The sequence below is a fragment of the Sparassis crispa genome (genome assembly GCF_003851025.1).
Source record: "Sparassis crispa DNA, contig_000000F, whole genome shotgun sequence".
Taxonomy (NCBI): Eukaryota; Fungi; Basidiomycota; class Agaricomycetes; order Polyporales; family Sparassidaceae; genus Sparassis; species Sparassis crispa.
In genome coordinates this window covers 4,457,608-4,472,916 of record NW_020939747.1, presented here as the reverse complement: position 1 = coordinate 4,472,916, position 15,309 = coordinate 4,457,608, and the positions used below count along the sequence as shown (strand labels likewise).

The 15,309-nt window shown below is 51.8% G+C and overlaps 3 protein-coding genes across 3 annotated transcripts; 1 reads left to right on the top strand and 2 right to left on the bottom strand.

Annotated features, from left to right (window-relative positions):
• Nucleotides 1–831: 831 nt before the first annotated feature.
• Nucleotides 832–3,560, bottom strand: SCP_0116250 (hypothetical protein; the record flags this gene model as incomplete). Its single annotated transcript, XM_027753846.1, has 7 exons — nucleotides 832–1,170; nucleotides 1,224–1,494; nucleotides 2,003–2,175; nucleotides 2,228–2,434; nucleotides 2,485–2,727; nucleotides 2,776–2,804; nucleotides 2,861–3,560. The coding sequence occupies 7 exons, from the start codon at nucleotides 3,558–3,560 to the stop codon at nucleotides 832–834; spliced, it is 1,962 nt and encodes a 653-aa protein (XP_027609647.1).
• A 1,574-nt stretch (nucleotides 3,561–5,134) lies between these two features.
• Nucleotides 5,135–6,656, bottom strand: SCP_0116240 (hypothetical protein; the record flags this gene model as incomplete). The annotated part of the gene is made up of 6 exons (XM_027753845.1): nucleotides 5,135–5,634; nucleotides 5,688–5,778; nucleotides 5,834–6,035; nucleotides 6,089–6,412; nucleotides 6,466–6,593; nucleotides 6,645–6,656. The coding sequence occupies 6 exons, from the start codon at nucleotides 6,654–6,656 to the stop codon at nucleotides 5,135–5,137; spliced, it is 1,257 nt and encodes a 418-aa protein (XP_027609646.1).
• Nucleotides 6,657–11,597: 4,941 nt separating this feature from the next.
• Nucleotides 11,598–12,660, top strand: SCP_0116230 (hypothetical protein; the record flags this gene model as incomplete). The annotated part of the gene is made up of 6 exons (XM_027753844.1): nucleotides 11,598–11,666; nucleotides 11,716–11,909; nucleotides 11,961–12,093; nucleotides 12,146–12,274; nucleotides 12,323–12,468; nucleotides 12,537–12,660. 6 exons carry the CDS (start codon nucleotides 11,598–11,600, stop codon nucleotides 12,658–12,660), a joined length of 795 nt encoding a protein of 264 aa, XP_027609645.1.
• Nucleotides 12,661–15,309: the final 2,649 nt, after the last annotated feature.

The window sequence follows — 15,309 nt, the reverse complement described above, 5'->3', positions numbered from 1 at the left end:
ACGTGCCAAAAGCTCTGCGTGCCGAATTTCACTCAACCACATACCGCGATAATAGAAAACTTCAGCATTCAAAGAGTCGATCTCTGCTTGTAATGCAGCAACCTGCTCTGGTATCGGCGGGACGTCGGTGGCTGCGGAACTCCCAGTTCCTATATTCCCAAACCGGCATAAGCATCGCGACATAACTGTATACAACCAGCTGACCTATGCTTGGTGAGGGGTCAGTTTGCACTCCACATTCTATCTTCTCCGCGTCCCGACTTGTAGCTTCTTCTGTACATATAAGTCCTCTCCGCACTGTGGCTCAAGAGAGCATATACCTGCAGGGCCATGCAATCCGTTCAGCTTCTTGCTTTGAAACTGGATGACGCCACCAACTGTATTAATCAGCGAAATGAATGAACGAGAACAAATCATGTTGCTGAACCTCCACTGTCCTCTTCCTCAGAGGAGTCTCCTTTCCGTCTCTTGTGTGCCCCAGTGGAGAAAGAGGGTTTTGTAACTCGAATGTCTGACTCTGAGGACATGATCAAACAGCTGCGAACGATGGGATAAACAACGATTGACTTTCTTACCCCGTATCCAGACCTTTTATGAGACCCGTCATTCACTTGCCTGCTGAAGTTCTCTGGTTGAGTGCCACACCTCTGGGGCGGTTCCCACGGGATTCGTCAGGTTCTCAGAGGTAGCCACAGGTGCGTCCAGTTCGCTCGCAACGCTTGTATAGTTACATGAATCAGTCATATGTCCTGTATCGAAACAATCAGAGGTATCGGTAATAAACGAGCTGAAGTTGAGGGTCAACAGAGGGTAAGGACTCGGTGAAAGAAACTAGAACGCGCTCCTATCATCATCGCTAAGGTCTTCCTCGATCTCATCCGTGATACCTGCCTGCGTCAGAGCCACACCAACTGGAATGCCTCTGTCGCGGATCCAGGCGCGAACTTCTCCGACACCCCTCTCTGCCTCCACCAATTGTCTTCGCACTCTCTTCAACTCCGCCTGATACAGGTGCAGTTGTATGAGACTGCACCGAACGGCATCCTCCATGGCGCTCTTCAAGTGGCTCTGATGGTCCCGCGCCCTGCGAACAAGGGCCAGGAGGCACTCCGCGTCATCTGCCCTCTCTGGGAAGCCCCTTGTAGACATTAATTCACGGATAATCGGGGTCTAATGATATGCTCAGCGTATGCCATATAGTGCCATTAGTGAAGTCTTCGTACCGCATCATACGATGGGACAGCGGGTGCAACGCTGCCTTTGGTGGGGTAGTGCATGTTACTCTCCAAGCCACGTGTGCTCGTCGGCGCAATTTCAGGGACCAGTTTGGCACTCGCTGCAGAGGGAACTAGCTCGTGACTGGCGGTGTGGGTGTTAGATTGTGGAACTGAGGAAACGAATGAGGTGAAAGTGGGTGAAAATGTCGGCGTGGGCTGAGAGCGCGACATCGAGGAAAGCAACTTGCGGACGGCAGTGGGTATGCGGGAGGGCTCTCTAGGCGCAGATGTCATCACGATAAGCTTAGCGAACACTCAGGTCAGACGAAAACAGAAATTATGTACAGAAATGTGAGCAACCTGCACTGGGACGCAAGGTAGGGAGGAAGCAGTGAGCAGCGGGTTTTTATGCGAACGTACGGCCTCGGAGTTTTGGAGGGCTTTGGCCTTGCTCAGACGCCGGCGAATGCCACTTACAAATCCAGGCTTCCAGTGGCGACTGCTCCGCCACCTGGCGTCAGTCTAGTTCAAGTGACTTGTCGTAACCCGTTCACATTGTATTGCGTCCAAAATAACATTCATCGCATGGATACATTGTACACGTTCAACAACACGAGAGGCCCGCCATGACTAACGTACACCGCATGAGGACAGAGAGGCAAACCGGAACGAACATGTTTACAGCCCCTCGTCAACGCCCGGTACTGGCAACAGGCGGCCTCGAAGGAACCTGCAAAAACATTTGTTTAATACCAATAGCCCTGGTGCAGGAGGAACGGGCTTACGACTCAGCATGCTGCCTCAAAAAATCATGATAAACAGGGCCGAACGCTGGGTCCTGCAGCGCCAGATAGAGCTCGTTGCGAATGTCCGTAAATAATGTGCGGTATCTATCGCGGTGAAAGCGGATGCGGTCGAAGAAGCCGGTTTCGCAACGTTGATCAAGCACGTTCGCAATCTTTATTTCTAAATCAGAAGTCAAATCATACGAAATGAAGGCGTTAACTCACTACAGTGACGCATAGGGCGATGGCGGTGATCGGGATGGATGTGCGGAAAGGTACTTCCTCGTCCGGGACGTTCGGGAAGTACTTTCGATATATTGCATCAATTGCCCGGGCGAGGGAATGTTGGCCGCCGAAGGTGTTTCCCTCATAGAATGCTCTCTCTACCAAGCGGAATAGCACCGGGTTGCTATAGTCGTGTTGGAATCGGCCCTACACCCTGCCGTTAGCCTGTATCCTCATCGAATAAGGTGCCATCTCACGTTCGGTAGTGCGGTGCCACGGTGCATGAATAATTCGTGCTCCCTCAAAGTTATGGCTCTTTGGCGAACGAGGGATGGAGGTGCAGGCCCATCACTGTCCGCGTTGATGTCGGGAGCGTGCAGATAATAACTTTTATACATCTGTACGGGGAGAGGGTTGCGGTCGTTGATAGGGTCGATGTCGATGAGTTTCTGTGCGAGATCCTTCAGCCGAGACCTGAAGTTGCCGAGGGAGTCTGCTATCTGCGAAGGTAAATAAGTACTAGCAGAGGTGCAGTGGAATAGGCTTACGAGGGTCACTATGTCATCGGATGCCCAATCTGGAGTTCCTTTAATACATTAGCAAGAAATTTGTATCACTAACTAATGCACCTACACTGTTCGGGAAGGCGGCGTGATAACGGGTTCCTCTTCCGCAACTCCTGATCCTCGAAGCGCGCCCTAATGTCAAGAAACGTCTCGCGTGCAGTCGAGCGTACAGGGGGACCGGTTGCAAAGGGATCGCTATTGTCATCAGCGAAGATGGTCCCAAGTAACACGTCGCGAGCCTCATATGCAACCCCGTGCAAAACGGGGGCCCAGTCCTCTAGCTGGGACATCCTGGTCGGCTGGTCCAACACCGGACCAGGTGAGGGGGTGAACAGCAGCGATTCATTAGGCCCGAGTGGCTGGAAATAGACAGAGCCTACTGCAACAGGGTTTACTCCCTGCGGGAAGTGTTGGCCGATCGTGAGGTCGGGCAAACCCGTGGGCACCATGGGCTGAAGCTCGCTCGATGCCGGTTGTGCGGTCGAAATGACTTGCAATAGCACCCCGGGGTAGTTTCCCTGAGCCATAATCGGGGCGACAGCGAAAGCAGGCCCCTGTGTGAGGACGCCCGGCAGGGTGCCAGGGACGCCACCAGCTCCAGCAAGGGCGCCGGCAGCCCCAAAAGGAGAGGCACCAGCGGCAGCTCCCGGGCCAAGAGCAGCCGAAAACTCTGTAGCAGAGTACGATACCGCAGAGGAAATGTCGGGCTCTTGATTAGCCGGGTGGAGAGCGAGGTGCTCGGGGTTGACGTGCAAAGCCTGTGCCATATGCCCCACTGACAGAGCATCGTCAGTAATAATATACAAACATTTGAAACGGAAAATACTTGCGAGGATGTGGCAGATTGAAGTGACCTCTAGCTTGGTCGAGTATCGACGCCCAATCAACTGCAGTGGGGTCCATTGTGGAAAGAGGATGGCTCGGAAGAGGATCTCACCTGCGCCATATATACCAGGAGGCACCGGCGGCGTCTTGTTGCGAGTTGCCCAAAAGCGAACATCACCGCGAATGCAGGTTTGGCCACGCATGCCGCTTCCAAAAATCGAGACAATGTTACGATGACACTCGTGAACCGACCGTGGAAGACGGGAGGGTGGTTGGCGGACACGATCGTCAGCTACGCATGGGCTCATTTCCCATTCATAGAACACAAGGGCTTACCCGGCACCAGAACCTCTGGGGTTAAAAGTAGACAATTCAAACAGCACACGGTGTCTATGGGGTCAAAAATGCCTGGCGTCCGGATCATGGGGTACGAGCATCACTGCCTTGCGCCTGCGGGACGTTCGAGAACGCCAGTTAAACAAATGATATCGCGAAGGCTGACAGATGGCTGTAGTTTGCTGAGGGTCTCAGAAGAGAAACATTACAGCATGCACTTGCGATGCTGTGTGTGTGAGAAGACACCGCATGGCAGTGCCCACGTCGAGCCTTAGAATCTGTAACGTGTAATACTGGCAAATTTTTTACCTCAGAAAATAGGATGTGGCCGTTAGTCACGGTCATTTTGACTTCGGCTCAACTGCTCTGTCCTGTTTGTATCAGAACCGAGCGGGGAGACACCGATCAGCTACATGTGTGTCGATTATGCAGGTGAGTGACCAAGCGACTCGCAATGAGAACCATATGCTTACCAACTCCCCAAAGACGAATGTAAGAACCAATATGCCTTCTAGAACCAAGCGGCGCCTCAAAGATGTCCGGACGGCGTCGTAACAGGCGAAGACAGGCGATGTAGAGTGATGCCAGGGCCATGCCCGAGTGAGATCTCTACAGTTTCCTTAATTGGTGGAACGATCGCGATAGAAGGCGAGTAGAGGCCACTACGTCTAGTTGAACTCCACGCTTAGCCGGTGCTTCTTGTGGGCTCTGAACGAGCAAACGCGCAGTGCCTGCTCGTCACATATACTCCACGTATTCCACCCCCTTCATCTCTAACCCCCTCACCCGCTCTCCACCCACCCGCTCTCCGCCCACCCACTCCTCCCTCCGAGCGCAATTAATGAGTAGTATAATCGCTTTGCTCTCTTACTGTGACATGCTGATGGCTCGGTCAACATTACCGTGGAAGATTTCTTCACGCTGCGACCTCAGATTCCAAAATTAGTCCAGGATTGGCAGAACGGAGCCACGGCACAGTTGGCGCTATTGTTGGTTAAAGAGCAATGTCTTGGGGCCGTTGGAGGACAAGGGGCGAGGGTAGTGCGCAAGAGGTGAGGACGGGCTGGCTATAGCGGCACCGTTCTATGTTCAACACACAAGTTATAAGTAGGCAGAGGGCTGTTTATTAATTCTGTCGCCACGCAAACGTTTTAAAACCTTTCTAATGTACGCCGTGCCGCTACATGTGCATAGGGAACCGAGCAAGACCGGCCAAAATTCGAGCAGCAAGGCCTTTGATATACACCTCATGCTCAGGACCAGAAAGCTCAGAAACCATTTTGCCACCTAGCTCAACCCACTGGAATATTGAGCCGCCAGTCCAAAACACAAGAGACCCTCGCATCCCCTTGGAGATCAGGATGGTGTTGTAGTGGGTAAACATCGCCGATGGAATGAACACAGGCACTCCGGGGCCTACCTCGATCTCATAGCCAAGCTCGGCGATGCCAATTCGACAATCTTGCGCAGGGTCAAATGTTCCATACGGCATGATGCAGCACAAGCCGGGACCGTAGTTGGTGGAGTCGAGGTGGGGCAAGGTGACTACGATGCCGGCGTTGAGCGCAAATGATGCAAATGGGTAGAACAGGGCCTCCAGGCCTGCATCCTTTTCCAGAACGTAGTCGAGAGTGGCGGCGTAATGGGCATATAGGTCGGGAAATCGAGACTTGAAGATACCTGGAACGGCCTGCGCATTAGGCCATGCATACGGCAGTGGCATTCAAACTCACCGTTTATGAGGGCGACCACTGGCTTGAGGAGATTCCCGAGCTCGCGCACAACGTCGATGTGTTTTAAGTAGTAGAGAGACATGCGTGGCCTCTGTCTCGCTATGGTCAGTTACAGGAAGCTCACGCCCACAAAGGAAAGTGCTCACCACCTGATTGTCCCGATGCAAAGTAAAATAATACTGCAGGAAGTTTCCTCGAGTGGAGCCGGAATATGTCGGCTTGACGCCACTGTGTTGCAGGTACTCTACAGCAGCCATAGCCGCAGAGTTGGCGCGGACAGTGGCTGGCCCTGCGAACGACCTGTAGATGACGAGCCTCCCTTCTGAGTCACAGATGTACGCAGCCGCTCTGCCTCAGATGTGAGCTCGGTTTCACCAAAGGGCGCTAGAGTGCACGCTCACCCATTAGCACACCCGATGATTTCTCGCCGGGGTGGGCGCTCGGATTTGATGCGACTGCCGATGTAACCCCCGGGCATCTTCCGCTGGGAAAGAGAGGCCGTGCTCTGGACGTGCATTGCACTGGCCTTCTTTTTTTTGGCACGAGCGGTGGCGCGAGCGGCCGTCCTCTTCTCAAAGTAGTATTGACGGCGCGCATTGCGACCAGGGCCCAGGCCCTCAGCGCAAACTTGGAGAGCGGCTTCCGCCTGCACGAAGTCGCACAAGGCAGGTGCGGTGTTCGATATATCCCGTGGACGAGAGCCCCCGTTGGAGCTGTCGCTCGGGCTGCAACCAAGGTCAGTAGTGCCGCATTGAGATGGAAAGTGAACAGGGCATACCTGTTCGGGCCCTGCAGAGCAACGGCGGGAGTGGCGTGGTCCGGGCCTTCACCCCTGCCCCCTTCCGCCCCCCAGACCGCCTCCAGGCGCTCTCTCATGGAGGCTTTCCCACGGTAGTCCAAGCCGGCCTATGGAAGGGGGTCAGTAGGGAGAAACTGCCAGCAAGCAAGCAGGCTTACCACCAAAGACATGCTGGCGACACTTTTCTCTGTGGCGCACAGTATCAGCCCCCGCGCGGGTCGAACAACAGGCCTTCGCAGAAAGCAGCCGGCAGAAAGCAGGCCGCAGGCAGCACGAGCGATACAGGTCTCCTTCGAACTCGTGCAGCCTGCCGTCCGCGCAGACTCTGTGCTAGCGGCGGATATGAATGGTAGAAACTGCGCCATCCAGTGGGCGATATAGGTCTCCTTCGAACCCATTGGATAGCACAGTCCCCGAGAGGAGACGGACATACCGAACGAGAAGACGCCAAGACGGGGGCGGACAATCGCAGTGGCGGGGCCGCGCGGGGGTGAAAGTTAGAGAGAGAGCAAGCGAAGGGTGGTGAATTTAAGGCAAACCGGCCACCATAAAATTTTGTTGTGCGCTGTTGACGCGTCCTCTTTGTTGACGCGTTGTTGACATGTTTTGGCGCGTGCAGTGATCGCGCGCGCTTCACTCCCCGGAATGACTACGCAACTGAGTATGCTGGGGCAGACCATTGGGCAATGCTCGTGCCGGATCTATGCTGTCGTTGTTTTGGCCCCATTCCAGGACTTCGCCCAGCTCGTTCACAGGCTAGCTGTTGAAACCCTCAATGGGCGCCTGCGAGCCGGACAATTGACGCCGGTTACGTCAACTTTTGCTTACTGGTGTTATTTCCTTGATTAAGGAAAAATAAGGGCCCATTATTGGCTTTAATTGCCCAAATAAGAAAGAGGACCTCCTTAATTAAGAAGATGGGTGGCTAAATGGGGCTAACCAAAAGTTGACTTTTGCGCCGACTTTACAAGTGGCGTCGGTTCCGCGGGTCTCACCTGCTTCCTTCACTTGAGCCCTTCTGCCGCCCCTTCCCGTTCCGGTCGCGTCCCTTTCTACCCACCCACCTCTCATTCTCTATAGCATTTTATCCTAGCATCATACAGCCTTCTATCCCGCCATGGTCTAGCTACGAGATCACTTTCCAGGGGCTGGTAGCCGATTTCGTCGGCATTCCCACTTTGGGACTTCTTGCCTTCGAGAATTGGCGGGTCGAGTCCCTATCAGTACTTTCATACTAATTACAGCTGCAGCTTGTCAATGCCATCTAGATTTCGTGTTAGATGGGCTGCCTCCAGTGTCGACAGCGTACAGAGCTGCTTTGGCATCGCCAGAGCAACCTGTGGCCTCCTCTTGGGGTTCCTGATATCGAATATCGTGCGGTATTGAACTACGCCAACAGCCCTCGCGCCAGGAATAACGTGCCCTTTATGTACCACCCGGGGTATACGGCGTATTATCCCCAAAGCTACGCAGCCCTATATGGCGAGTTTTTAAACCTTTGATGGCTACTTATAGAGATCTGACTGAAACAATACAGGGCCCCTTACACCGCTGTAGGAATTCATAGAGTTCATGGCTATAAGATGCAGGGCCTGAACATCAATTTGTGAATGGATAAAAGCAATTTAGTGGGCTAACTTGGTCCAACATACCACGAAAGTTGTCTCTGCGATGTGACACTGGGAAAGTTACCCTTTTGCAAGTGTGCCGCAGGTAGCTGAGCTGAGACTTCTCGCGCGGCGGACTTTGGCTCTGGCCGTCTACGCTCACCGAACGTACAGCGTCCATTCCCTATCCTCTACTTGCTACTCGATTCTTCTCCTCTCTCATCTACGACCCATCGATCATGAATCGAACAATAATAGTGAGCGGGCGGCATTACGCAGTAAGTTGAATGTCTATGGACTCAGTACCCTCTGAATTCACCTTGCAGACTTTCAAAAACATATTTAAAGCTCAGGGATCCGTCGGATGGCGTGAGCTAGTATCGGTATGCTTGCTTTTGAGTCCGCTCTGTGTTGCATTTAGCCTGTATTGCGCAGGCATTTGAGTCCATAAATTTCAATGTCGAAGCCGCAAAAGGCTCCCTTCACAAGTTTCGTCCGCCCAGCACAATTCCCGGGAGGGCGTTTACATGGCATAAGGTAACGCTTCTCAGTTTCCAAAAGGGCTTCAGGTTGGTGACACAGTGCAGCCGCACTCTTCACAACTACGACCCGACCATATACGCATGTGAGTTTTCTCTAGAGCTCGCCGGAGCCAGCTGACGCGTTTTTAGATTAAAGGGAGAGCTCTCATCCCTCTACCAGTGGCGGCTCGAGACGTTTGTGAGGAAGTGAAGTGAAGAAGAGCGCTGCATTTTTTGGAAAATTTTGTGAACTGAAATTTAATCATGTGCGCGCATGATTGAGAATAAATTGACTGTGTCGATCTCCATAATTCTTTCCTACTTGTACCTTTGCACATTAAGCATCTAGATTACGATTCGATCACGCCACGCGAATCCTTGCCGGCAGTTGCCGTTCGATTACTTTAGTCTTTAGCGCCTCTGTTGGTTAGCCGAGCGTCACCGCGCGCTCACCTTTTCGGGTCGTTGCCATCGACAGCTCATCGGATACATCGCAGAGACTTCGGGGACATCTTCGCAGAACTGCTTCCAGGTAACTTTGCTAAGCTCCAGCCACCTGAGGGTCAGGACCTCACGCAAAGCTTCGAGGCCAAGGTTCAGCTGCGCAGTGCGTGGAAACAGAGTCTGTGGCGTAACTGAGTGGCGGTCAACGGTGAGCACCCAAAATTCACTTTTTGGGCGGTATTGATTAGGTTCCGTGCAGCTCCTGATACAGTTATTCACAGTCATCCCGCATTGAGTCGTCAACGCATCGGTACGATATCTATTATGCATCCTCGTCGGAGTCATCGATAGTAAGATCGATAACTTCTTGCACTGCTATCTCCTGATGTGCATGTTTCTGTACAGCACACTCGTGGTAGCAGAATGCCATCCGCATCATGATCAAACCGCAGGTGCATTTCAAGAAGAGCGCCTCAAAATCAGCCTGCTCGAGTCCGGGACGAACGGAGGAGTTCAGGCGCAAGAGCTGGACTAGCGCCTCGGTATGGGATTGCCCTCGCGTCCGCTGGGGCGCGTCCGCAATACGGCGCTCTCATTCTGGAGTCAGCTCTGCGACTCGACGAAGGTTGATCGCTTACTCACCTTCAATCTGTACGTTGGCGTGTATTTCGACTGGTGCAGGGACAGGTTCAAGCTCGTCTAGACATTGTATGGTGAGTATTTCATGCTTCGTAGGCCCGAACCTTTCCAACTCACCCCTTGGAGGATAGCAGCGTACAGGAAGCCCAGTCTTAGCATAGATCCGCTCCAAGTGGACTGGTTTGCAGCTATTAAGTATCGCCTTTAGTATTGGAAATCAAGCTGTATATTCACCATAGTATCCACAGCTGCTTTTTGCACACGCAGCTACATATTCACCTGTTGCGCGCCCACGGAGCGGGACGAAGATTGCTGCTTCAACGGCCTCGCGTCCATCTGCTATCAACGGGCATAGACAGCAGGGATTATGGATGCGGTGGGACTTGCGATGTTCATCCAAGTCCGAGGGTGTTACACGTTCACCTTCACTGTTGACAGGCCTGGTATGGTATGGTCTGGTTTCAGCGAAGCCATGCATCAGGACGCGGAGTCGTCTCACCAATACCACACACGTAAGCCACCCTTGTCGCAGTCATACTCGTAAACAGCGTTCGCTGAGATCCGAATACGGTGGAGGTACCTTCGGATTCTAGGGTCAGATCTTTCGACAGGCATGGTAGTAACGGCGGTCGAAGAGGGGACGTTTGTGGCTGGAGAACAAGTTCTCCCCCAGCTTTTATGTGCGCTGGCTGCGATTGGCCGGAAGGCGTCTCCTTCAACTTGCGACACAGCGTCGGTGAATGCGACATTGCGTTATGGATACCAGACACTTTCAGCCCATGTAGACGCATCTGGTCCTTGTAGACGCTTCCAGCGCTCGAAAACACCTCGATCAATCCGTAGCCTCTGCGATGCGCTTCAGCGTTTTTGTTCCCAAGCCAAGCTCGTGACGATACTCTCTGAAGCTTCGCCGTAGGTCCGGACGGATTGATCCCAGTCGTGCTTAGCCGAGTAAAGCACCCAGCCCTGACACGGCACCGCAGTATCAGGGTCTGGAAAGACCTATGCCACTAGTTCTCGCAGCAACATGTACTATCTGGTCCCTCTAGCCGCAGTCAGTTTTACTCATTGCAGGACAGTGCCGATTCATTGGTTCTCTCCTTCGCCTGTCAACTCGTTGTCATCTGTGCGTACCAGATGTTATCAAGGTCGGTACGGCGATCGCGACTCTGTGATATGCGGTAAACGCGCCACTGTAAACTTTTCTAACGCTTCTCACCTCTGACGCGGTCGCTTTGATCCAAACGGTATAGTAGTCCCTCGGTCACCTCGTGTGGTTACGATGCAGCATTAAGTTCGAAATAAGCACTGATTACAGTCATACGTCACTAGTTTACTCGGCGCATGACGGCACGCGGCTTCGCAACAAAGTGAACTAGAGGCATCGGGAGCTTCCATGGGTATTAGCCAGAAATGCCACCGGTACAATATAGAGGCCAGCGTTGTCGCACAGGCCCTAAGTTAGACGCATACTACCTCCTTCTCTCAGTCTACCCTCGCGTTCGGAAACCATGGCAGATGATCATGACCCATCCACTCGGCAACGAGAAAGAGAAAATGCCCTTCACATGGGTCCGAGGAAAAAAGCGTGCGTGCGCCGTGCAAAATACCTGATGTTTCTGCTGATGTACAACGAATGAAAATTATCTATGCCCGAACAGTTGCCTTTCGGATCCTCTTGTGCACCATGGGCGCCATTTCGGCAGGACTGTGCACACACTCACAAATGTGCAAGCACTTATCACTAACGGTCTTCTTCGTATGAGTGAACTTGCAGAGCAACCTGAGGATATGTTCACCAACGAGTTCGTCACATTACTTCTCAGTTTCAACCTCCTTCGATGCCGATGAGAGCTCTAGAGAAAGAAGAGAGCACAAAATTTTTGTCACGCTCCTTCAAATGATTCCAGGTCTCGAAGAACGCCTAATGAATGGCTCTGAAGAAGAAGTGGCAGTAGTTGCAAGTCTGGTTCGTAACAGGATCTCTTTGGATGGGCTTGGATATTCATAGGTCTCAGATACAGAAAGGTGCTGCTAGTGCGAGGTCCGACGACACGAAAAGCCTGAAGGGCGCCATCCTGGATTGGATCACTCCGAAGGGTCAGTCTCTTTATCCACCGCTCTCACGTAATGTGAAAGTGGATCGTGGATTCCACCACGAGCGTACTGGATCTTTGTTATGTCCAGCCGGTATGGACTGGTCCAACGACGAGTTAGTTCTTCCTCTGATGTGGATTCATATTTCACTCACGAACAATTGTAGGACTAAGCAGCTGTTGCGAGATGGGGAAACGGTGATCTCCGGTGACCAATGGCCCATTTTCTTGTACCGTAACTCGATATACGATGCGGAAGACCCGTGGAATGGTCTTTTTCGTAGCGGCCTTCTCGTTTCGGTAAGTTATATCATACCACGTCCAGATAGAGTCGAACACTAACACGCATTAGGCGTACAAACATATCTTCACGTCACCTAGTTCTGTCGAGAGAGAACCGAAAGCTACTCGAGCTGGTAATGCGCGTATACATGGAATGACTAAAGTTACCCCAGCCTCCGTTGGTTATGTTGCCACTCAGGTATGAGCACCTCTTGTTCGGACGTGTTTCTCACTGTTTTCGCGACAGGTTCGATTCGCTTTGTCTTCATCTCCCGTATTTTCCAGGACAGACACAGCCACCGACTCCGAGCGTTTTTACAATTCGATTCTTGATTTGTTTGAAGATGTTGATGAGCAAGAAGAAGTCAACGAACTTCTGTTGTGGTGGAACCGGTGAGTTGGGCATGATCTGCAGATGTAGACCTATCCCTTTGACGGTCTGTCCCTGATGTTAACTGTAGTCAGGTGTTTCCGAACTCCTCGACTGCGCGGAGGCCAGTGTCGAAGAATAGTGCTTTGGCTAAGATCAGAGAGAGGCGAGCGGCACTGAAGGCCACTGCAATTGCCAGCGGCAGCAGCCGGTGAGAGAGGCAACGGCGGTCGATGTGACGCTGCGTGTGTTGAGCAGTCCTAGATGCTCCGGTTCGTTCTCTAACGATGCTCTGTAACGTATTCGCTGGTCCGACTGTCGTTCTCATCAATCAGCTGTATGATCCTGTCAGAATTCTATCCTGCGGCACTGTTGTAAGTTCGAGACCCTTCCTTCTGGTATGACAATCATTGGCAAGGTTCTCCAAAAAGAGTCCAGTGCTCGTTTTAGCCAAATAAACAAGAGTTGGAGGTTAGCACTGAATTTCACCATTAGTAGAGTGACCTCCAACTCTCTCCTAAGTTCGTAAGTTTGCCCTGGCTGCTAAGGCCTTCTAGCAGAACGTTGTAAGTGCTGATGGCCTATCCTATTTGTGCTTCCGATTATCGAACATCCTCGCATTGAGGAACCTGAGCAGCCTGCAACATTCATACATTCACTCAGAGTGAATCATAATTTTGCTCGTCGTATGTAGTGGTCGACAGAAGGATGCCGATCGAGAGCTTTTCTCTTTCAGGATGCCACTGATAATTTGGCTCGTTTCCGATTCTTCTCATATGGACGGCAAGCCTGACATCACTTCTGCGTTGTTTGATCACTAAAGGAAAGCCCTACCTGCATAACACGGGCAAAATTTGTATATCAGCAGCATGAATGCCGCAATGATGAGCACCACAACTCCGATAGACATGCCAGGACTGCTTCAGCTGAATCTTACATATTGTGGTTCACCATCAGCTACAGTGCTGGTGCATGCTGCTCGTCTGATTATCGGTTATAGTGGTTGATACAATGCCGTGACATCCGAGTACAGTGGCCATATCTTGCAAGAGTTCCGCACTGCGGTAGTGCCGATGAAATCTACCAAGCATACTGTCCTATATATTGCTTTGTCCAGCGATCTGCAATAATTACAGATTCGACGGACCTTATACCTAGGATAATCACTAATATATCGTTGACATACCGTACTCGAATCTCTGATGCAGGCGAGAAGGCCATGACAACTTCGTAGATGCCAGATCGTGCGTTGCTGTGTTACAAAATATTGTTGGTAAGTCTGCATTTGTACTCATATGGGAGACCGTGCACTGATGGTGGCAAAGTTGAAAATCTTCCCGACATGTAGCATGGGAACAATGCTTTTTTTGACTTCCTCCAGCATGTGAAAGGCATTGTCTCAAGGGAGTACCACAATTCATCCTTGTCAACACTACATTTCACACGAATGAAACAGGACGCAATCCTCTGGAGTCAGTCGTTGACGTGGTGGATCTATGTGGTACCCGCTGAGATCTGTACAGTGGCTGCCTCATGTGCAGGGGCCTGAAACATTTAGTACGTGTGCATTCTCAGGCATCGGTCTGTCCTTGTACACTTACAGGCAGACGTGGATTTGTCCATCACCGTCGGAGATCCATCTCCCGCGGCTCGCACGTGCTGTATGCGGGTCTGGAATGGACCTGGTCGCGAAACATGGGGTACAAGCTTTTCTGTCGTTGTTAGAATGCGCGACCTAGGGGAACAATGCTAGAAATCCTGGAGCCGCATGGGGAACAATACTAATGCCGCGACCATTAAGTATGCTGTTGTACTATCTGTAGTTGCGATGCTGAACTTGTCACCATCCAGCGACATGTAGGAGTGCATGCTCATGCTTGATGATGATGCTGTGGTAGCCACTGCAGATGGCACATTTCTGCTCTGGATTTTGGTTGGGGTTGTAGGGGGTGTCTTTGCCACCTCTGGAGGAGCCTTTGCCCATGTCAATGTTGTGGGCCATCATGCAAGTGTGAGTGGATGATGGGAGGGAGAGAGGAAGGGGTGTGTAGGATGGTTAGTGTCATTGTGACTAACCCTTGAGCAAGTGTAGCAGGTCATCTGGAAACTGCACAAGGCTATGAGGCCTACATAGGACTATGTAGTAGGGACCTGGCTAGCCGAGTGCTAGCCGGGCCTACATAGTCCTACATAGGCAGCTGTAGATCTCCGAGCAAAGTACCAGTTGCAGATGGTGTTGGACCAATGAGATTGGTGTGTACAAGTCAGGTGTTTGAGGCCAGCCAAGAGGCATTGCCACTTCTAACCCTTGAGCCAGTGTAGTGGGTGTTGGACCCATGAGATTCCTCATTGGTTCAACACCTTCTGCACTTGCTCAAGGATAAGGACTGACAATGCCTTCTGGTTGGCCTCAAACACCTGACTTGTAGCCACAGGGTGTTCAACACACTCTGCTGGAGGCCTTGATTGAGTAGTGCTACAACTTAAATGAAACCTGTAAGTGTCACAATCTTTTCGGGTTTTTTCTATGTTAACACTTTTTCAGGATTCCTCTTTTGCAAATCAGATGCTCAGAGTTAAGGTTGTGCTGAGTACTCATGTAGGTAGAGACAGAATGGAAGCACTGCATCTCCACAGGCTGGAGCAACTGAAAGAGATGATGTGGCAGCAACACTGAGAACAGTATCTGTATCTCTTCTCCTCTGGCATTATGCATACAATTAAATGTTCTTTTGATGAGTTAGTCGAATGACTGTGATGCGTGACACGTCACGCTTCACGTGCGCGTCTGGTCGCGAAACACGGTGTACAAGCTTTTCTGGCGTTGTTAGAACGCGAGACCTACACGCTAGAAATCCTGGCAG